Source organism: Bactrocera neohumeralis, chromosome 5 (genome assembly GCF_024586455.1).
Source record: "Bactrocera neohumeralis isolate Rockhampton chromosome 5, APGP_CSIRO_Bneo_wtdbg2-racon-allhic-juicebox.fasta_v2, whole genome shotgun sequence".
Lineage (NCBI taxonomy): Eukaryota > Metazoa > Arthropoda > Insecta > Diptera > Tephritidae > Bactrocera > Bactrocera neohumeralis.
Window position 1 is genome coordinate 71,823,328 of NC_065922.1, and position 22,883 is coordinate 71,846,210.

At 34.5% G+C, this 22,883-nt stretch overlaps 1 protein-coding gene across 7 annotated transcripts in view; it reads right to left on the reverse strand.

The window, feature by feature from the left end:
• Nucleotides 1-465: 465 nt before the first annotated feature.
• Nucleotides 466-22,883, reverse strand: part of LOC126758195 (voltage-dependent T-type calcium channel subunit alpha-1H) — a 257,600-nt gene continuing 235,182 nt past the window's right edge. For all 7 annotated transcript variants that reach the window (XM_050472312.1, XM_050472310.1, XM_050472307.1 and 4 more), the window contains 7 exons: nt 21,913-22,098; nt 20,157-20,387; nt 19,796-19,990; nt 17,987-19,455; nt 15,225-15,417; nt 13,587-13,736; nt 466-11,107 (listed from right to left, as the gene is read on the reverse strand). In XM_050472312.1, the coding sequence (XP_050328269.1) occupies nt 8,231-11,107; nt 13,587-13,736; nt 15,225-15,417; nt 17,987-19,455; nt 19,796-19,990; nt 20,157-20,387; nt 21,913-22,098 (5,301 nt within the window). In that variant the 3' untranslated portion in view covers nt 466-8,230. The remainder of the gene's footprint in view (nt 11,108-13,586; nt 13,737-15,224; nt 15,418-17,986; nt 19,456-19,795; nt 19,991-20,156; nt 20,388-21,912; nt 22,099-22,883) is intronic.

Consider the following 22,883-nt stretch of genomic DNA (forward strand, 5'->3'; position numbering starts at 1 on the left):
CTTTATATTTATATAGTTTACGCCTTAGCATATGTTTTTAGTTTGCTTTTAATATTTTTGTTTTCTCAGATTTCATTTTATCAATGCGCATTGCTATTTTTAACAAATATATTTTTATATGCCGCATTTTACAATTTTGTTTGCTGAATTTATAATTTTTTTTCAGTATTTTTCATAATTGTCAAACATATTTAACATTTGTGTTTGTTTACATTGTTCTGTTTTTTTTTTGTAATGATTTATGAGCAGTTACATTGACGTTGCCAATTGGTTTGCAGCTTACTTTTTCACTTAATTATGGAATACAGTGAAAATTCGTTAAATGTAAATTTTCGTAAATAAATTGATTCACTTTTGAACTTTTACAACCGAAGCGCAGAAATTTTGGCTCTGCACTTGCCACACAGCGGTTTTTTTTTATTTATCTTTAAACTGCCTTTTTGTTAGTAACTTTTAATGCTGCAATTTTTTTTATTATATTTTTGTTAAATAATTTTATTTACGTAAATTGGCAACTCGTAAAAGTTTTATTTTTTATTTGTATTTTTTTTAGTTTTTTTTACTTAAATGCATTCGAAATACTTGTCAGTGAAAGTGTGTTCAATTCATTGTATTGTTGTTGTCAATTTATTGTTTAATTTCGCTTGCATTTGCTTAGTTTTTTATTGTTTTATATTAAAATATTTTTATCTTAAATATTTATGTAACATTTGCAACGTAATTTTCAAAATATTTCAGTTTGTTTGCTTTGCTTTCTATTTACTGCTATTTTATTGTTGTTTTCCATATAATTTCGCTAATTATTTGTAAGTTCAATTTAACACATTTTTACTGTAATATGCTGTTTGCTATTTTTTAAAATTCATCAATTTATATGCATTCTCGAAATACTTATAAAATTAATGTTTCTCAAACAATTAAATTTTCAAATTTTCTAAGCTATTGTTTCGGTATTTGTTAGCGTTGTTACTGATATTTTTGGCTTTCTAATAAGCTTTTAATTTCCAATTCTAACTCATGCTAATTTTAATTAATTTTTTTCAACTGTTCTTAAATTTTTTTTAATTTTTACAAATTTATTTCTGTGAAAAATCGTTTTTTATAAATAAATAAAAAAAAAATTTTAAACTAAAAAAAAAATTTTAAACTAAAAAAAAAATTTTAAATAAAAAAAAATTAAATTAAACAATTCAAAAATTTTAAAAATAATAATAAAAAATTAAAAAAAAAAAACAAATAGTAAAAAATGATTAAAAAATGAAAAAAATAGCATGGTTCAGCATCAGTAAAACAAGTAATAAAAAAAATTATAACCTCAAAAGAAAGCAAAATAATTTAGTACCAACTGAAAGTAGTTTTCAGTAAATTTTATCGTATAAAACTTTGAAAAACATAATTTTTTTAATTTATAACCTCAAAAATAACCAAAATAATTTAGATGTAACCAATTTATTCAGCAAATTTTACCGATTCAAAATTTTAAAATTATTAGTTTTTTATAATTTCTTTTCTATATGCCATACATATTTTTATTGTTTATATAAACATTATACATATAATTCTAATTTTTTCATTATTTATTTATTTATATTTTTATATTCTGCTTAATTATTATGTTACTTAAATCAGCTTAGATGGTGTTCTTAATCTTTTTAACTAAATTTTATTTATACATATTTGTTAGTATAACTGTTTGCAATATATATCAACTACTTTCGCTAATTTCCATGTTTTTTTACTCTTCTCTTTTTAGTTTACCAAAATTGAATACGAAGTGAATGTGAACGTGTGGCGCGAGAGAAAGTCACTTAAGGTAATTTTTTTTGTTGAGTTCGAAAGTGTAAATGTGTGTTTTTTCACAGTGTATATAGTAATAGGTATAGAGATTTTTTTTAATTTTTGTTTTGAGTAGAAAGGCACAGAAGAAATTATGTTTCTCTCATTTGTAATTATTTTTAGTAAATTTTTATTAAGTTTTACTATAAACTTTTCATACTAAAAGGTTTAGCTACACGATCAACGTGCGCAGTCACAGCTTGAAATTTGTGTTTGTATGTTTATATGTGAGAAAGTCAGGTGAGGTGCGTATGAGTGACACAAAAATTGAGTGCTTTTGTGTAGAAAACAAAAAATATGCTTTATTATAGTGAATAGTAAATTTAAAGTTTGTTTATATAAAAAAATATAGAAATTTTGAAGTTAAAAAAAAATTTGTAGGTTTGAAAATTTTTGTTTTTTTCTAAATTTTTTGTTTTTAAATTTTGTTTTTTTTTATGAGAGAAAAACATAAAAACATGAAATTGACAGTTATTTTTTAGGCATAAATTTGCAATTTTTCTTCGCAAAATTTTCTTTGCTGCAACTTTTCTAATTTTGAAATTTTTTCTTTCATAGTTTTAAAAAATTTACAAGTTCTAATTCGTTGAATAGCACACTATAACTATATAGTCAATATATTTGTGTAAGTTGTACAGTTGTATATATATTTTGTTTTTACAATTTCGCTACAATTTAGTATTTTTATAAAGTTATTTTATTTTTTTAATTTTACAAACTTGCTGTAAAAAGTGTTTTGTTAGTAATATTTCTATACATTAGATTTTTTAGTGTGTTAAACACATGCTATGCTACATTTTTTAAAAAGTTTTCAGAAAAAGGCAATAGTAAGTTGTATATAAAGTTTCAATACATACATACATACACGCTTTAATATATGCAGAAAATTCGCTAGTTTTTTGTTTTAAAATTTCCTGCTATTTTTTCTTATTAAATATACAGTTTAAGTCTGTCTACAATGTATGAATATCTACAGTAACACGAAACTCTTTGTAAGTTTGTTTGTTTGTTAGTGTGTTATGCACAAATTCGCTATTATAAAACTTATAGCATATCTTAACTACTTAAATTAGCTTAATTAAATATTTTAGTTTATGCGCCGGCAGCAGTGAGAAGAAAGAACGGTACAAGTCCACCTGTACTGACATGGACTTCTACCGTTTTCTTTTTTCTCATTACTTCCAGTGAAATTATGCAATGATAATACAACATTTCATTATATATCTACAATAAAACATAACATAATTCGAAAAAATTGTAATAGATTTACATTTTACATTTTTCTCACTATTTCTTTCAGTGTGTTGATGTGGCAAGGCTCAGTTTGAGAGTGACCTTGTGTGTGTGCAGAAAGCGGAGCTTAAAGCGGTGAACACTTGCTTACATGTAAAGACGAAATAATTAATTGGAAAAGACGGAAAATACTTGAAAATATCACAATTGTGTAAAATAAAGCGTAAACTAATGATAAAAGTAAAAATTGTGAAGGAAAATAACAGAATTCTGCATAAATAGCTATAACAGATTCGGTGATAGACTGCAGTGAAAACAACGGGAAAATGCATTTCATGTTTGTGCAAGTTTGAACGTATGATGTTTGCAGTTTGACGTGGAGTAAAGCAAAAAACGAAGTTTAAAGTGACGAACTCTTGTGTTTTATATAAAGGCTAAATAATTAATTGGAAAATACGGAAAATACTTAAAAATATCACAATTGTGGAAAATAAAAAGTAAGCTATTGATAAAAGTGATAATAGTGAAGGAAATAAACAGAATTTTGTATAAACAATAACAATAAAACTTTTTAATACACGTCAAGAAACTGCAGTGAAAATAACGGGTAAAGAGCACATCATGTTTGTGCAGGTTTGAACATAAAGTTTGTAGAAGAACAGACTAATAACAATGAAAAATTGCATATTGTGTGCGCGGTTATGAAAAAAATTATGCAAAATAGTAAATCGGAAGTGTGTAGTGTGTTAATTAAAATATGTAAGTGAAAATGTAAATAATGTGTGTGCAATTGTGAAAATGTTGAAAAATAAAATAAATAAATGTGTAAAAAAAGAAAAAAGCAAAAAATAAAATATAAAAGTAAAAAAATGGGTGCATAGGCAAATAAGAAAAAAGAGAAAATGAAAAAAATGCCAAAGTTAGTAAAAAATTTGGAGAAAATTTAAATTTTCCCAAGAAAAAAGTAGTAGAAGTAATAGAAGTAAGTGAATGTAAAGTAAAAGAGTAATATGTCTGTATGTGTAAATCAATGCAAAAAAGGTGAAAATTTAAGTTTTCCATTAATAGTGTGTTACGAAAAAAGTAAAAAATAAATGAAAAAGTGCAGAAAAAGTAAAATGTGTCTAAAAAAATAGCAAAAAGAGGAAAGTTGAAATTTCCCAAGTTAGTCTTTGAAAAAAAAGAAGAAATAAGTTAAAAAAGTGAAATGTAGATGTGTGTGTGAATAATGGAAAAAGGTAAAAGGTTTATTAAATAAAAATATAAAAAATGAAATAAAAAATATAAAATAAGAAAAAATAAATAAATAAAAAAAGTTAATATAAAGTAGATGTGTGTGTGTAATAAGTGCAAATAAAGCAAAAAAAGTAAAAAGTAGATGTGTGTGTAAATAAGTGAAAATTTAAATTTAAACTGGTTAGGTGTTAAGAAAAAAAGTAATAAAAAATAAAGCTGAATGTAAAGTGGCGTTTTGAAAAAAATTTGGTTGTGTGTAAATAAGTATAAATATGTGAAAATTAAAATTTTCACTAAAGTAATAAAAAAGAAAAAAGTAAATAATAAGGCAAAATATAAAGTGGCGTTTTGAAAAAATAAAAATAAAATAAGTGGTTGTGTGCAAATAAGAAAATAGGAAAAATTAAAATTTCCTTAGTGTGTTCTGTAAAAAAATATCAAAAAAGTGGTGTTTTGTGTGTCAATAAAAAAACGTAAAATTTTAAAAACAAAACTAGAGACAATATTAATAAATGAACGTAAAATAAATAAATTTTGTGTAATGAAAAATACGCATCGCCTGATATAGCAGCTGTCAAATGAAATATGAACGGTAAGTTTGTTAACTTAATTAATAAAAAATATAATATGATCCTTGATAGGTCTGATCTACGCTTTTGAACAAATTTTTTGTTGACATTTTACATTATTTTTCAACTTTCCGAGTATTCACCTTGTATTAGGTGTAAAACCTTTAATGCTCAAAACAAAATTTGACGCTTTGTTGTTGGACACTTGTGAAAGTTCTTTTATACGATTTTGCACAAATTCTTCCATTTTAAACAAGCATAGCTTAAATATGTTGAGTAATGTTTGAATTCAAGAGTACGAACTTGTAGATTTGAAGTTGAATTGGTCTTAAGTCTGTTTCTCCTTATAACCTTTTGAGTCCTTGCAGTGAGTTCGATTTTGATTCATATTTTCTTCTTACAATTCACTCAATATAAGAACAAAAGTTTGTAGAAAAGTTATATCCTATAACATACATTCTTCCTTGGTGGCCTACTTTGGATCACATCACCATAAATTCAACTTTTTGTTGTTGCAAAACTGCTGCGAACATTAAATCATTACTATGTAGATCATTTGAGTGCAGTGTCTGACGATAATATTTGAATTGCAAAAATCACAATAAAAAACTGTTACTTTCAATTTAAAATATTTGAAATAAAATTTTATGTAATTTAAAAAATGCATGTTTGAGAAAGGCATGTGCTGAAAAAAATAATCTGGACTAAACAAACCGCAAAACAATAGCAACAAAAATAAAAAGCAGTGTGCTCGGATTGTCATTTGTTGAAAATCTGTGTTTATTAAAATCTTTTTCGTTTAACAGTAGAGTGTTGTGTGTAACTTTTTCTATGATTTTTTACATGACTTTTCTTATAGAATATATTTGTTACTATTGCAGTTTACATATATTTTTTTTCGTTTATGTTTTAACGAAATATTACTAAATCTTTATTTACATATTTTTTTTGTTTTTTTTTTCAACGAAATATTACTAAATCTTCATTTATTGGCGCATAACAAGTTCTATTTTACAAATATTAGTACAATTTACATCTAAATGCTGCACAAATTCACTAATTTTTAAACAATTTCATTTTTACAGCTCCTAAATTTTTAATAGTATTTTCTCTACCTTGCAGTAATACATTTGTAGATACATTTTTTTATTTTTCATATTTGCTTAAAGATGAGGAAGACTTTTCAGGGAGAAGAAATGCGCTACAACTGTTTTCATTTCCTTTTATAATATATTTTGTTGTTTTTAATTTTTTTCTTATTAAATTTGTATTTGTTTGTTATTGAAATATATTCTTTTTTTGTTTTTAATTCTTATTATTTAATTACTAATTCTATTATTTAAATTCTTTAATTTGAATTTTTTGTTTTAGGAAAGTTTTCATAGTGTACATACATAATTTTTCTGCCTATTATTTACTTTTTCATAACTGTTGTGTGGTACATATCGTTTTACTTTAATCGTTAATCGTTTATCGCTTATCGCTAATATTGCATTTATTTAAAAAACAATATTTCAATGCGTTTCGTTGACAACAACCGCACTTTTTTTAGTACACACAATAATTAATGCTAAATAATGCTTCATTTTAAACACGTTTCATAAATTTTGTAGTTACGCGCCAGCTCTGTGTGCTAAAAGTTTTCACAAGGCTTTTGTGAACCGTCAGCTCTGTGTGCTAAAAGTTTTTATAAGACTTTTGTTCAGTTTTTAACGCTACTTTTCCTTTAAACGCTAACTAAACTTAATTGCTAAACACATATTTTCTATATTTTTACACATTTTTTGTATCGATAGATGCAATTTTTGCACAATCTGCACCACTTGTTGTGTTTAGGAAGGTTATGCGCTCAAGTGTTGCCAACTTTTGCGCCAAACAGCGTTTTACCTCTTTGTTATCAATTAAAATTATATAATAATATAATTTGCAATATATTTGCAATTATGGCTGCATTGTAATAGTTTCGTTTATATACAAACAATTGTAATTAATTAAAAGTAATTTGTAGCTACATACGTACATATATTATATCTTCTCAACATCTTTGAGCTATGATTTTTAATCAACATTTTTTTTACAGCTAATCACAGAGTTGATGATTTTTAGAGACAAATTTGCAACTTTTACAGTGTTGCATTTACATAACTGTAATATGAAACAATCGTTTTTGTTGTTTTAATTTTTCAAAAATTACTTGTCAACAACTGCACTAGTCTAAAGTTGATGTCATCTGTACATAAATACATATTTTTTTGCAAGTTTTTCTTAAAAGTATGTTTTTTTACATTTTTCATTTAATACTATTAGTTTCTATTTACTGTTTTTCGTTGAAAAATTGAAAACAGAAAGTCGATTTTTCGAATTTAGTGCTAAACATTTATACAGTTAGTGGTATAGCTAAGAAAATTCCCTAAAAGTTGACACAAGCGCCCCACTATCATAACTACAGAGTTGTATGCAGCAAGGTTAACTGAAAAAGTAATAATTGTTATGATGCTATGCTCAGCGCACGAAATTTGCTTACACCGAGAAAAATATTATTATTTAATAGCGGAAGTATTTTTTTTCAAGTGTGTCAAAAGCTATTAAAGCGCCGGTTTAGTGCTCGGCTAAATGATAACAAGTGCTGATTGGTGGTGAATTTTGTTAAATTCAACAAATTTGTTGTGTTTTGCCTTTCATATAAATTTCCATACGTTTCTAGGGCTGAAATGAAGAAATTTCTATATTTTCGAATTTTAGCTTTAAACTACTGATTTTATGTTGTTTATGCCGAAATACTGGGGATAACATGGTGTAAACAAGCTATAATTGGTGCAGAACTTTGCTAAATTCATTGTTTTTCTCAAAAGAGCTAATGGCTTTCTGATATTTCAGTAGTGGCACATTTACAGAAGTTTTAGCGGCGAAAGTTGCAAGACTTTCAGTTACATTTGAAATTGCAGTGAAAAAAATTTGGCTGGCCACGCATTCCTTCTGAGTTGTTCGAGTTAGTGATGCTGAGAAAGCATGAGTTTTGTGTGTTAAAGGTTAGGTCGAATTGTCTTTATTTGTGGCAGAAAAAGTTTTAAAAAGTCCACTAAGATATTTCAAAGTTTTTGCTACTGCTTTTGAGTTCGTAGGTTTAAGTATTCCACGAAAAATGAAGTTTTCTTGAAACTAACGACTGTTGTATGCACCAAATTTAGCACTTAGAGGACACGTTTCTATATACAATTTGCAACTAAAATATTTCAATTCTTGCGCATACTCGTTAGAAGGACTATATAGCTAACTACTAAAATTCCATTTACTTAGCACGTAAATATTAACTTAATCTAGCATACTACCTTCTAGCTTATAGTATTTAATTCCATTTAGCCATCCGTGGAGGAGTGCGGTGACTTCACCAGCAGCAATTCTTTGTAGTCTGAATCCTCATTGCCGCTATTATCACGCTGATCCATGCGCCTGCGCTCCGAAATGATGCGCATTATATCGGCCGAGTCAGATTTGCTTAAAGCAAGCTGTTCCACGACCGCAGCTGTAGCGCCGTTGCCATTGGCGGTGGCAATGCGATTATTAGCGCCGCTACAGCTATTATTGTTAAGTTTGTCGTTAGTGTTGTGCATGTTGCCATTACCATTGCCGTTGGCAGTTGTGATGCCACTGCTGCTGTTGGTCGCATTGCCATCACAGCTGCTCTCGACCACAATGGGTAATAGTAGAGTGTTCTCATCCATATCGGGATCTTCGTCGAGTGCTTGTTGCTTAAATAATTGTTTTGTGCTGCCACTACGGCTGCGTGGTGGCATGCTACGCGGTACGGACAGTAAGCCGCCGCGTCCGCTACTCGAACCGCCAACACTAGACGCATATGCTTGGTCGGTGGAGAGTGAACGTCCATAGGTGCGACGTGGCGCCGTTGCGTTGGCTGTTGTGCCAACGCTCGGCAAAGCTGCCGCTGCCACATTCGTTGATAAGGGTGTTATTATAGGTGTTGTGATCTTTTCACTGATTACGCTGGCGCTCACAATGCTCAGCGCATCGGAGGCGCCACTACCGTGTGCTGTAGCTTTAGCTGTCGCAGCTACGTCTTCGCTGCGTATGCTACGCACATCATACGTTGAAGAGGGGCTACCGCCGCCATCCGATTCGAGACTTTCGAAAATAGTGCCACGCCGATAATCGTTGCTATCGCCGCCCCACGGCAGCGAGTCACAACTCATACGCTTCGATTCGAGCGTGCGTCGGCGTATGGCCTGCTCATCGAGAGAGCGCTCTTTGGCGAGCAGGCCGCGTTTACTACGGAACGCGGTCGAACTGCGACGGCCACGACGTCCCAGTGCACCGGCGGTCGGTTGAAGTTGGAGTTTTGTATCGAAGCTGTTCTCCGCAGCTGATGCGTTAAGACGCGCATTGAGCGCTTGCGGTGCGAGTAGTGCACCACTTGCGCCAACACCACCGCTACCACCAGCCGCAACATTGCTGCCAACAGCAGCACCTACACCGGCGCCAATTTGTGTGCCGCGTCCCAGTTCGGCCAAACCAATGCTATTCGGTTGATTGATGTATTGCACGGTTTGACGGCGGCCAGCAAGGCCGGCGGCTCTAACACCACCACCGATGCCTATGCCGCTCAACACGCTTGGGAATTTCTTATCCAGCGATGGCGTGCTGTAGGTAAAGTTCTTCGGCAACGATTTGATCTTGTTCAGCTGGCGTGCTGGTGGCGGCGGTTGCGTCTGCTGTTCTAACTGCTGGCACAGCTTCTGTTCGCTCTCAAACTCCTGCTCGCGCACAAGTTCACGCTCTAGCTCTACTTCCATGTCCATTTCGTCTTCCATCTGTTTGTGGCTCTCCTCGAGGTGTTTCATCAGTACAGCCACGACGACATTCACCAATACGAACTGCGCCATTAGAACGAATATCACAAAGAATATTGGAGCTATGACCCGGCTAACGCAACAATCGCGCACGCAATCATCCGCATCATCACAGTCCTCTCGCAGTGTATCCTTCATGATCCCGTTCCAGTTGTCGCCAGTCGCTACGCGAAACAATGTGAGGAAAGCCATCCCGAAATTGGCGAAATGTGCATGTTCGCCTAAGCCCTGACATGGATTACGTTCGGAGCATTCTAGGCGACCGAACAATTCCACGCCAAGGGCGGCGAAAATAAAGAAGAGCAAAAAGAAGAGCAGGCCCAAGTTACCGACTTGCGGCAAAGCCTGCATCACGGTGTCGAGCAGCGCACGCATACCCTTAGCCATTTTGAGTAGTTTCAGCACACGCGCAATACGCAGTACACGCATTACACGTATTATCGTCGGATTAATTGGAATTTTCTGCGTATGCCATTCCTCCAAAATAATGCCGGATACCGATAACAATACAATTCCCACGTCGAGTTGATTCCAACGATCCTTCAGGTAAACCGGCCAACCAAGCGCCAACACTTTCATGCTCGCCTCCAATATGAAGACGGCCGTGAAGAAATAGTTGAAGACCTTCAGCGCATAGATTAGTGGCTCCTTCATGCCATAATACTCCAACGCCATGGTGACCACATTGAGACCGATCACAGCGGCTATAGCCAAATCGAAGTATTTCGATGTCACAACATTATGCACGAACATACGTGTCGGTGAATAGTTTATATAGTAAGGTGGCTCGTGCATACGTTTGCGTTTCTTCTCCATTTGCAAAGCGCGTTTAGCGGCGCGTCGAATTTTCTCCTCTTTTTCCTGCTCCTCGCGACAACGATGGAAATTCTCAACCACCACGCCAACAAACATGTTGAGCACAAAGAAACCGACGAGCAATATAAATGCAATGAAATAGAGTAGACGCCATTCATTGTAATTGACAATTGGTTGCATGTCCTCGCCCACCGCATCCAAACCGGTATACATAATATTCACCCAACCGTCACGTGAGCTCAATACGAATAATGACATCAATGCATTGCCAAGATCATCGAAGTTATATTTGCGATTCTTCCACTCGTACCCTTGTTCATAGCAGTCCATTTTTGTGCGTACTGTTTTAATATTCTCGCCCTCACAGTAGTAGAAGGTGCCCTTGAAGAGTTGCACGCCCAAAATGCCGAATATGATGAAAAATGTACAGCAGATCAGCACGATGTTGCCGATGGGTCGTAGGGACGATAAGAGCGTTTGCACGACTAATTTCAGACCCGGGGCGCGGTTGATCACACGCAGCGGCCGTAGGGAACGAAGTAGTCGAAACACCTGCAATGAGTTAATGGGCAGAGTGTTGGACGAGCGATTGGTGCGGTGGTCGGGAGCAGGAGGGGGCACATAATAAATATAAAAAAGTTTAAAAGGGTTTAAGTAAGAATTGCGAGTTAGATGGTGTCAATATTAGTGTGGTGAATATGAGGACGATGTTAGGCCCATTAAGGATCAATTATTAAGGATTTTGTATTAATAATTAAAGAAAGCCGAATTTTAAGTATATTTATTGACAGTTTCGGATTTCATCGTTTTTTGAGATAGCAATGAAAATTTTTGTGGCGAATATAAGAAAGTTGATTAGGTATTTTTGTTGAATTTTATTGTATTTGTGTTTGGAAGAGTGAGTTTGTATGAGAATTTTTGTTTAATTTAATTTTTCCGTCAAAATTTGGAAAAGTGTGGTGAATATTGACAAATTATGGTAAACCATTTTTTGGTTTATAGGATTTAAAAACATCACAAGGAATGTGGGTTTTTATTGTTTTAAACGAGTAAATATGGGTGTGGTGAATATAAAAAAAGTTTTTTTAGGTAATTTAGATGAAGTTTATCGTATTTGTAATTGGAAGAGTTGTTTAGTTTGATAATTTTGTATATATGCAATTTTTCCGTCATCGTGGAGAATGGTATGGTGAATATTGACAAATTATGGTAAACCATTTTTTGGTTTATAATTTTTTTAAGGTTATTTTAGTAAGTGTAAATGAGTGTGGTGGAATTGTGTGTGGAATTTTAAGAAATTTAGTTAAGCCATTTATAATTAATACGTAAATAGATTAAGGATAGTGTTGTGGATTAATTGGTATAAAACATAAGATCGAGGTGTGGGGAATTTGAGGGGTATTTAATATTATTGGAAGCAATAAGGAAAATTCATAACCAATCGTTGCAAGTCCATGTGATATATGTATGAAGAAAAAAGTTTTTAAAAATTAGTAATAATTCAGTAAATTTTTATAAAATAAATTATTATCTACAAACTAACAAGCGCAGGGTTTAAGAAAAATGCGAGAAAAGGTCAAGTTTGCTTTTTTTTTGCAATTTTTTTTACAAAATTGCATTTTTTTGGGAACATTTAGATTTTCTTAAAGAATAGAACGCAATAATTTTACAAATTTCTATTAACCCCCAAAGCATCACATATACAAATATAATTTAAATGTACAAAAACAACAATAAACGCACCTACAATATGTAAAACGTAAATACCTTACTCATTTACAATAAAAAATATATTAACACTTTTTTGGAAAGGTGAATTTACTACGATGCGTTAAAATTATTATTATTTTTTATTAAAAATTGAAGCTCAGTGTGGTTGGAAGTTAAGGTTAAAGGTGAAAGGTTTTAGAGGTTTGAGTCAATTTTGAAAATAAATTATCGAAACGTGCAGAAAACGTAAACAAAAATTTAAGTCAAAAAACTACTTTTTGAAATAAAATTATTTTACACCAAATTTGCATATACAAATAGACAAAATTTCAACAATTTTAAGAAATTACACGCATATGTAGCTGTAAAAATATATTAAATTTAGTTTTTGTTGCTTTCAATGATTTTGGCATATACATATGTATTTTCAGCCATAACCTCAAATCACTATTTTTCTTATTGTTCCCTTGATGTTAACATGGCTAACTCAACTATGAAACATTTATTATCTGGCCAAATGAAAAACTTTTCTACCATAGCATTGAAATTGTTCTGGATTTTTAGGTTATATCTTGAAATCTTAACAGTTGTTTTGTTTGGAAATCTTCGTTACTTTATCCGTTATTGCTGTGAAGTTGTAGAGGTCTTTGGTTCTTAAAACACGCCTGGGTTAATAATATCAGTTTTGTTGGCTACTTCAAGTTTGTGAACCGTGTTTTTTTTGCTAAAGGTCAATTTGTAACTAGTTCTTAACATTCTTAAAACCAAACACATTTTGCTGTACATAATCATCGCCCTCACAATAAAATATCAAGCCCTTTTTTCTTACTGTATATCGTTACCTAAAATGCAAAACAATAAGCTGTATACATAAGAAAAACATCGAAAATCACTGTCAGATATAATAACCACTATATAACCATTTTATAACCAAAACTCAAATTTTTTTCAATATGAGTGTATGATAACCAATAGATAACTATTTTATAACCAAACCTAAAATTTTCTTTCAATGTGAGTGATTTCTATTATATCGCTTTTCCTTCACCTGAAAACTTTTGAAAAGTGGTGTTTCTTTATTTTGCATTTTAGGCGACGATATTAATTTTTTTTACAAAATTATTTTGTCTGTCTTTAAAAATTAGTACCCCCTTGTTAACTTTTCTACAATATCAGCTAAGCGCTCAGCTCGCTAAGCCATAAGTACATCACCTCTGTATATAAACATTAACTTAACCCCTTCAGTAATCATATCTATGCATTTATATGTATGCGTGTGTATTTATATGCCGTTAATCAATATTTATTGTCCGCTACTTACCCTTAAAATCCCAAATATCTTAGAGCTCGATTGGCTAAACAATGACATTAGTAAATCAATGATTGATATTGTAACCAATGAGCCATCCATAATATTCCAGCCGGATGTGAAATATGCATCGGGTCCATAAAACATGCCAGTCGATACCACCTAGGGAAGAAGAAGGTAAAATTATTGAAGTCAGTATGGCTTTCAGAACTAATATAGGGACTGCAGGGCTATTAGTGACTGAAAATAGTAAACGAGTTTAGTCGATTTTCAGAGTCCTAGACAGGTTCCAGACGCTTGTTGTGGCGTTCGGTATGTTTAGAGGGTCTTGTAAGTTACCAACAGTCCTTGAATTGCTCACAGCTTTCATAAACAACTTTTTCATCTAAAAAATTCACCCCCGAAGGTTTGATTCTAAATCTTATCTCTTTTAAATGTGAGATTTTCTAGTATTACGTTGAGGTTATGTTAGGTTAAAAAGGTCGATCTTTTTACAATCGCCAATTTCAATTGGTAAGCCAAGAGCGCCCGTCCGTTGTTTTACTTAAAATTCCTATACAACGATCGAGATTTAAATTCGGGTCTGATTCTTGTTGTGCTGGGAACCGTATTGGTTTCGTGTTTCATTTCTATTTCGAATCGTTTCAATCTCGTCTCGGTTCTCACGACCCACCAAGTGTTAAGCACGGAATTTGAGTATATGGCTAAGATGGTGTTATATCAGATTCTGGAAATTTTATTGAGGGTAGCTTTCCTGTCAAGCCAATTGAATGCGTTACTATCAAAAAGAGATTGGTGGACTCGAGACCCAGAGTCATAAGTCGAATGTAGAAGAAAACATCTTACAACTTTTAAGTAGTGACTTTAAATGACAAATACGAGAAGAATGCTGACTAAATTTTTACAACTCTACATCGGTAAAATAGCAACTGGATGCAAATAAAAGATAATAAAGTTCATCCCTCTCTTCCCTACGAAACTCTCTTAAAATGCCCCATTCAACTCTTCATAACACGGATTCCAGCGTTCGCTTTCGTTTCAAAATTAGCACCTAAATACGAATCCCTTTCAATTCATCCAGTTTGAAGCAACATCACTACAATTAGACTAATTAACCAGCACTTCTATCGGAGTCAGACTCATTCAATGGTTGCCACCTGCCAAACATTTACCCAAGAATACCAACATTCAAAGGGTTTCTATGCGAAAGTCGACACATTTTCCCAAAAGCAAAGTCGCAAAGATCAAAAGCACTCGTGGCAAATACCAAAGACGAGTGGTACAATGAGCAAAGCACAGCTGGAAAGCGGTGCAAGCAACAGCAAATACTCAGCTCTTTGGATTTCGCACACGCTGTGCAAGGAAAGTACCGTAACTGCAACCGTTAGTTGCCGAAATTTTAACGCTATTATTATTAAAGCCGAGCACTGGATTCGACAGTAGGGCTTAATCAAAGGAGACTGCTGCTGCGGTAAATGTGCAATTTGAGGTTATACGATATGGTTGGATACAGAAGTCACAAAGGAAGACAGTTATACTCTTACTTACATATATACATATGTAAATGCAGGTGGCAGTCAACCGATTGCGTTGCTGCTTAGTGAGCGCTTTTCGCATTATCATTGTTGTTGTTATTAAAGCTGGACTTACCTTAATGAGCATTTCCACTGTAAAAATGGCTGTGAACACGTTGTTGGCTGTGGCAAGGAATAAACGTTCGTGACTCGTTGGCGGTATATTTGGTCGTTCCATAGCCAATGTAATACAATTGAGTGCGATAAACAGCAGGACAACATTGTCGAACCATTTCTGTTCAACAAACCACGTACACAGCTCACGGAACCTGTTGAGCATGGAAAGAAAAAAAGTAACAAAATAAGTGTAAATGCAACAAAGTAAATAAAAGAAAAGAAAATGTGAATGAGTATGCGGAGAAAATGTGAGCATTGGCAGACGTTGGAGCGCATTTCTTGCGAGAAATGTGAGCTCGGACACTAAGCAATGATATCGTATCCAATTTCACAAACTCTATGAAAAGGCAGTGCCTAAATGAGAACATAAAAAGGTCAGCCCTACTTGAAACATGCAATAAACCTGGATTTTACGGTTTGTCGAAAGTATTAGGGATTGATTAGAAAATCTCTAGAAAACCTTGAATGAAGTCAAGGAAGAAAGTCTATAGTCTTACTGCCTGTTGGTATGCACCACTTCCAGGTCTAACACACACGCCATTACCAGAGCTCTGAGAGCTAAGATCGGATATGTACCTCGAGTTCCTTTCTGGAACAGTGTTGATAAAGATTTTTTAGGTGTCGGTTTTTAAGTGTAGAAAATGACAGCAAGGAATACTTTGGAGAAGATGTTAAGGCAAACGAAATCTCACTAGGTTTTCGGTTTCATTTCATGTGTATTAAAGGTTTTAGAGCCATGGAAGAGGAAGATCAGGGTTTCGAGTACAATATTAAGCATTCAAGGGATCTCTGAATGTAATATGGGTGTAGCATGGATCCGTTAGGGGTTGCTCCTCTACATAATTTGATCGATTGAAAATATTTAAGATTGCCAATTCTGTGGATGTCTCTGAGATTTTTAGTGGAACTTGGTTTGTTCCATGTTTTGTAGTGCAGCAAGCTTTGTCTACTTTTTAAAGTTCCGAATTGTCCCACACCCTACAATCTTATTCCCTACAGGGTTAATCAAGCATTACAAATGTCTGTGACCACCTGCCTGTTCGAATTCTTGAAGCCAATTACATTGTCAAATAGTAAGTGCCGAGCCGTAAATGGATTTTCTGTCGCTAGTATTGAGCTTATGACTGTATAAATGTATGAATTGCAGACTAGGGAAGCTTGCTGCTGGTGTTTCCTACATCTTTTATTTGAATATACCTACATATGTATGTATGACTGGTCACGTGTATAGCCAACTCATTGAGTTGACTCCTGACCGGTTGCATGCACAGCTGGATACTGTTGGGATTACGGAAGCGAATAATCAGCATTTGTGTATCTACATATGTCTATGTATTTATGTTATTTGCCCACTACATGCTCGTTTGGCAAACGAACTTTTCACAAACAGGATGCAAAACTACCGTGCAAAAACTATCTCATTGCTGAGGGAGGCTTACGACTTTATTTAAGTTCTTGTTGTTGCTGTTATTGTAGTCATAGTAATAGTATTACTAGCAATGAGCCGTTACAAAATAGCAGCTGAATTAAATGCTTCACTGCATTCATTGTGCAAAAACCCCATGGCCTTGCGCTCTCAATGCGAGAGAGCAACGAAGCGGCATAAAAAGTAACAGGTGAATACGTAGAAAAGCAGTGCAAAAAAGCACGCCATTTTTTCTAGCGGATTACAAGCTACAAGTATTGAGGTAGCTTTTCGTAATTGTAGTCTAGTTGGACGTACGAAAATCCAGCTTCACAATGCACAAGCGACCGCTGAAAAGAACAGACAACAATGTTGCCATAAATGGTTTTACCACGAATTTTATTGTCGGAGTACAAAATTTGTGGCAAATTGGTGGTGTAGCTTTTTATTTTATTCTGGTGAAATTGAAATGCGGGGTCCAAATGAAATTTTTAGGCGAAATATGTATCAAATATATTTTTGAAACTAAATTTGCAGCTATAAGAGGCTTTGAAGTGTCTCCGCTTGCCGAAAAGGGATTATGGGTTATACTACGGAGCTAAGCTAAAAAAATTACACACTTGATTGGCTCCGAAGGCGAAAATATATTTTACAGCGTACCTTATAGAGTCTTGGAGCCTTTACTTCTCCCGAAAAGCCTTTTGACATTGATCTGACAGCCAATTAGTCATTACGAAGTTGTCGCACTTAAGCTCTCACGACAGACTTAGGCGCTACTCGTATATCTATTCTTAGTTAACGATGCACTTACATTCATACACATAACCTTCAAAAAGTCCTTTAAAACAGCAATGAAGTATTGAGTTCATGGAACTTACAGACAATTTCTTCCCAAATGTATTACTTTTGTTTTCTAAAGCTAAGACCTTACCATTGACCGAATTATGGAGCTCTTGACGCTCTACAAGCTCAACATTGCTCTTCTAGCATGTTAAATGATCGCAAATTTTTTGAATTTTTGACAATTCAGAGAACTTTTCTAGGTTGAGGCCCTACTTATAATAGAGATACATATGTATGTTGTTTAAGTAAAGGAAAAATAGAAATAGGTGGACATTTTAAGCTTTATCTGCTTTAAAACCGATCCTCGCATTACAGGTAACTTGCTTCGTATGGCGGCGTGGTATGACTATGAACAATTCCAACTGTTAACTTGCAGAAAGTGGAATAGTACAAAGGATCTTGTATTCTTTATATACTTGTTAGCAAACCCAGAATTTCCGTTGAAATAAACTTCTTTCTTCAAAGCCACTTACCTATTGTCTTCCGCGAAAATGTACAGCGAGTATGACTCTCTTTGTTCGGTGAGGTTTGTCGGTTTTAAGCGTTCGATCAGTATTTTTAGCTTACTCATATGACCAGAGCTCTGCATACGCGAATGCTGTTCAGCGCTCAAATATTGTGGATCTTCAAGCTCGTTTTCTTTTTGCTGCTTTTGCTGCGGCTGCTGCTGTCGCGAATAGTGACTAATAGAACCCTTACGCTTCTCACGTTCCTGTATGTATTGTTGCAACATATCTGGCTCTGGCAGATTCATATACGAATTCTGCCACTTATCCAAATCGAGTTTGGAGTTCGTGTACGACATTGACTTGCGATTCGCCTCCAAATTATGTAAATTCAATTGTGAACTCTTGCTGAAGGCCAACTCAAATGAAGACATACGTCGGTGAGCAGCTGAGGGCGCATACAATTTGGGCGGTTGGTTCAGGTTTTGATAGAGCTGCGAGTTAAAGATGCACGCAGAGGCACGACGGCTACCCAACGGCGGTATGCTGCCAATACTAAGTGTTGTGGAGAGACGACGTATTGAGTTTTGTGGACTTAAACGATTTGTATCTTTAGTCTTTTGCTGATTCGTCTGATTGTTGGCTGTGAGCGTTGCGCCGCTGGCAGGCTGTGTACGCGACGGACTGAGAAACGCATCCGAACGCATAGAGCCGCCGCCGCCGCCATTGCTATGTGGAGCCAGTAGACATGAGTTGTCACTGCCATTGTTTAGCTGCTGTTGTTCGTCATCTTCGGCGCCACTGCCGGCATCAGCGGGCTTCTTTTTGCGCTTCGAACTGCTGCGTCTGAAACGCTTTAGGCTCGGTATACGCTGCATGCCGGACAGCGATGTGCTGATTGTCGCTGAAGCGTTGGTAGACGGCAGTGTGGGCGGCGTTTCAATGCTGCTGGCTTGTGAGGCATTCGACGGCGTTACCAATGCTGTTGTGGTAGTAGCTGTCGACGTTAAAGACATAGCACCTGTGGTAGCGATAACGGCGACATTCATTGGCGATATTTCGATGCTGCTCACTGCGTTACCTCCACCACAACCGCCAACAGTGCCATTTGTGGAACCTGCGCCAGTGCCGGTGCCTGTAGCAGCCGGTAGCGACATGCTGGGTGTGGACACGGTCGAGATTGTTGTTGGCACGAAGATCGGACCCGAAGCGCTAGCATCGGAATTTTTCGAAATATCATCTATGACAACACTATGCATACTATTATTGCTACTTAGGGCACTAGGGAGTAAACTACTACTGTTAGACACTAAATTACAGTTGCTTAGATTAGTATTGCTTCCTTGTAGTTGGCTGGCGTTTAGTATATTCAACGGTTTGTGCGTTAAAACGGGTGATGGTGGTATAAGATCAATTGACGGTATGCCCTCGTCGAGTGAGCGCTGACCGCCGCTGAAGATGGTCGGTGGTCTGAGTAATGACGGCGAAGCCGGGCACTGTACGTAAGATAGAGAAAGAAAGCACAAATGCCGTTACAAGTGAAAAAGTTTGATAACAAGTAAACAACATTCAGCATACTCATTATTCTATAGAAAATGTACTAGCAAAGACGCAAACCAGCAAAATGGCGTGTTCACTTTATTACAAATATCAAAGGCTTGCACCAAGACTCAACTCAAAAGCGTTTGTGCGGCAAAAGCAATTTGAAAGAAATTCTGTTTTACTTTACCTTTTTATTGCTACACATCTTTTTCGTCGTTTCGTTTAGTAATTAGGAAATTTAAACAGAAAATCAAACTGTTTGCATATCAAGCGTCGCCCACGCTTAAAGCTTACCTGATTGCCAGCGCCACCGTCCGTGGTCTCCATTTCTTGCGGATTCCAACTGCGAAAGCTCATGCCGCCGTCCAGTGTGGTGTTGGGCGAGTCTTGTGGCGTTGCGGCGGTCGTAGTAATTATGGGCGGTTCACGCAATGGGCGTATACGTGAAAGGCGTGGTGCATCGCCGCGACGCTCTCTTATAGAATATGTCTGGGGGAAAAGAAGAGTACAGAACATGTTTATGAAAGCAGAAAATGATTATCCGCAACTGTTCAACTCACTAATCTACTGGTAGTACAATCACTCAGTATGAGTGTCTGTATTGAGTGAGGAAGTAGTACTTTTGAGCATAACCTTATTGAGAGCGCTTTCTTACCTTTTTTAAATTCTTATTCTTGTCATCCTCCATCGACAATTTGCTACTGCCATCCTTATCGCTGGATTTACGCCCACTGCCGCTACCCGAACCACTGCTTCCACCACCAACACCACTCATATAACTCTCATTAATTTGATAATCTTGTGTGGGCTGTAGTAGCATGCGTTGATGTTGTTGCTTTTGCATATTACTTTTTGTGTCCAGTGTCAACTCGGTTGCATCTTGTAGCTACGAAACGTGTGGGAATAGAGAAATTAGTATGAGTAAAAGTTTCTGAAGAGCAAACTCGTTATGCTATTGGTTGCGGTGACTGAGTGGAATTTGGTGCATTGAGAGAATGAGTGGGACTTTCTGTTTTAGATAAGTTTTTCGTTTTCAGCGCTGACTTGAGCGAGAGTAAATGTTGGAAAGAGTTTGGTTGTTGGAGTAAAAATTAAGAGTAAAAACGTAAAATTGTATTTTTGGCGAAATTTTTGAGTGAAAATATGATATTCACTTCTAATATGAGTGCTAGTAAAAAAATTATATTGTAATTGGCTTGTTTTCTTATTGTCAAGTGTTTTTATATTCATTGTCGGCTTGATTTAGTGAACATTTTCATCAGTTTGTAAACTTAAATACTTTTTTTTTATTTGTTACCATTAATTTTATCACATAACGCCATTACATTTTTTTTAATTAATTGAATCCGTATCAAAATAATGAAAATTTTATTGAGTGAAAATATGAGTGATTTTGTAATAATGCAAAAAAAAAGTTGTAATCTCAATGTTTGAGATTAGTATTTGAGGCTTAAGGAAAGTGAAAAGAGTGCTTCGCTTAATCTAATTGATAAAAATAGAATAAAATGAATAAAAATAAAAAATTGCATGGTAAAAAATTATGAGCTGAATTGAGTGTACAGAAAGTAAGAGAATTATTATTTGATTAGTGTGAGTAAAGTAATGATTACTTCTTGCTAAATGAGTTGAAGTAGCTCTACCCACACTTTCTCGCTCTCATTTGTGATATGTCAAACTCACTCACTCTCATTTATGCTCTCATAGACTCATAGTACGTATACACGATTTTTAATATTAGTAAAGTAATGATTACTTTTTGTTAATTGAGTTAGAAGTAGCTTTACTCACACTTTCTCGCTCTCATACATATTTAAAACTTCACATTTTCTTTAAAAAAATAATAATATGATTGAAATAATGATTACTTCTTGTTAAATGAGTTTGAGCTCACCGTTCACTCTTTCTCGCTCTCATATTTAATATTTTGTACTCTCTCACTCTTTCTCTCTCTCTCATTTATTACAAAAAAAAAAAAATCACGTGAGTGATGTAATGATTACTTCTTGTCAAATGCGTATGAAGTATCTCTATTCACTCTTTCTCGCTCTCATTTTTTAATATTTCAAACTCGCTCACTCTCATTTATGCCTTCATAGACTCACTGTATATGTAAAAAATGTTTAGTATGACGAAAGTATTGATTACTTCTTGTGAAATGAGTACGAAGTTTCTCTCAACACTCTTTTAGCTCTCATATTTAATATGTCATGCTCTCTCAATTTCTCTCTTATTTATTAAAAAATAATAATATGAGTAAAATAATGATTACTTTTTGTTAAATGATTTCGAAATATCTTTAGTATTTATTTAAACTTTCATACTCTCTTCTTCTATTACATATTTCCACTTTCACTCTCTTTCTCATTCTTACTTTCACATACTCGTTGTTTTAGCAAAATTGCTCTACTTACCTTTCGTACATCCTCGGCGCTATGCCACCGATTTCGTACCTCATAGTAACTTTCATTAGTTGATGTCGAGTCGGCTTCACTGCTACGCGATTCATCGTACATAGCATCGCTGAAATTCTCCGCCAACGTCTCTTCGCGTAATTTTTTCACCAACTCACGTTGTTCACGTTCGCGACGTTCATTTCGCTGAGGGAATCAGAGAATTCAAAGAATTAGAATTTTCGCCAGCCGCACGCAAACGCGACGCGCCGCCAAGAACAGTTGAGACGCACACACGCATGAACGCGGCTCTGGGGGGGGTTCGAAAGGTACGGTAGTGTGGTAGGGGTTACGCATATTATGGTTACACATTTACATAAAGCTTATATATTATATATTTATTGTATGCTAGCTGTAAGGGCGGTAAGCTTCAAGCTTTAGCTTGAGCGTGTGTGCGTTTTATGTGGGCATGGCTTGAAAACAGGCGCGCGAAGACGCGGCGGCGGTTGGGTTGTTGACGTTACGTATGGAATACGTGAAATGCGTTCAAAACCTTGGCTGGCATAAATAATTTTCCACAAAACAATTTTTCACTCGCTATTAATTGGGTGCGCTAGGGAAAAAGGCGTACGTACGGTGGAACAAGCGGGTTGCTAATTATAAATACATAATTTTTACAGTTATATACTATACATATGTGTATATTATTATTAATATTTTAAGTGCGTAAATAATTTGCATAAATATTTTCATTAAATAAATTGCTGCAGCAAGAAATTGCCAAAGCCATGCATTGTTGTGGGAAAAAAAATTATGTGGAAAATTATTTATAGCACCGGCGATTTGAAAAAATGTATTTTCTTACAAAGAAAGTAAAATTTCTAGTTTTGAAATATTTTTTTTATCAATTTTTTCATGCCTCCAATTTTTTCAAATTTTTTTACAGATTTTTAATTTTTTTATTTTTATTTAAATTTTTTTTGTAAATATTT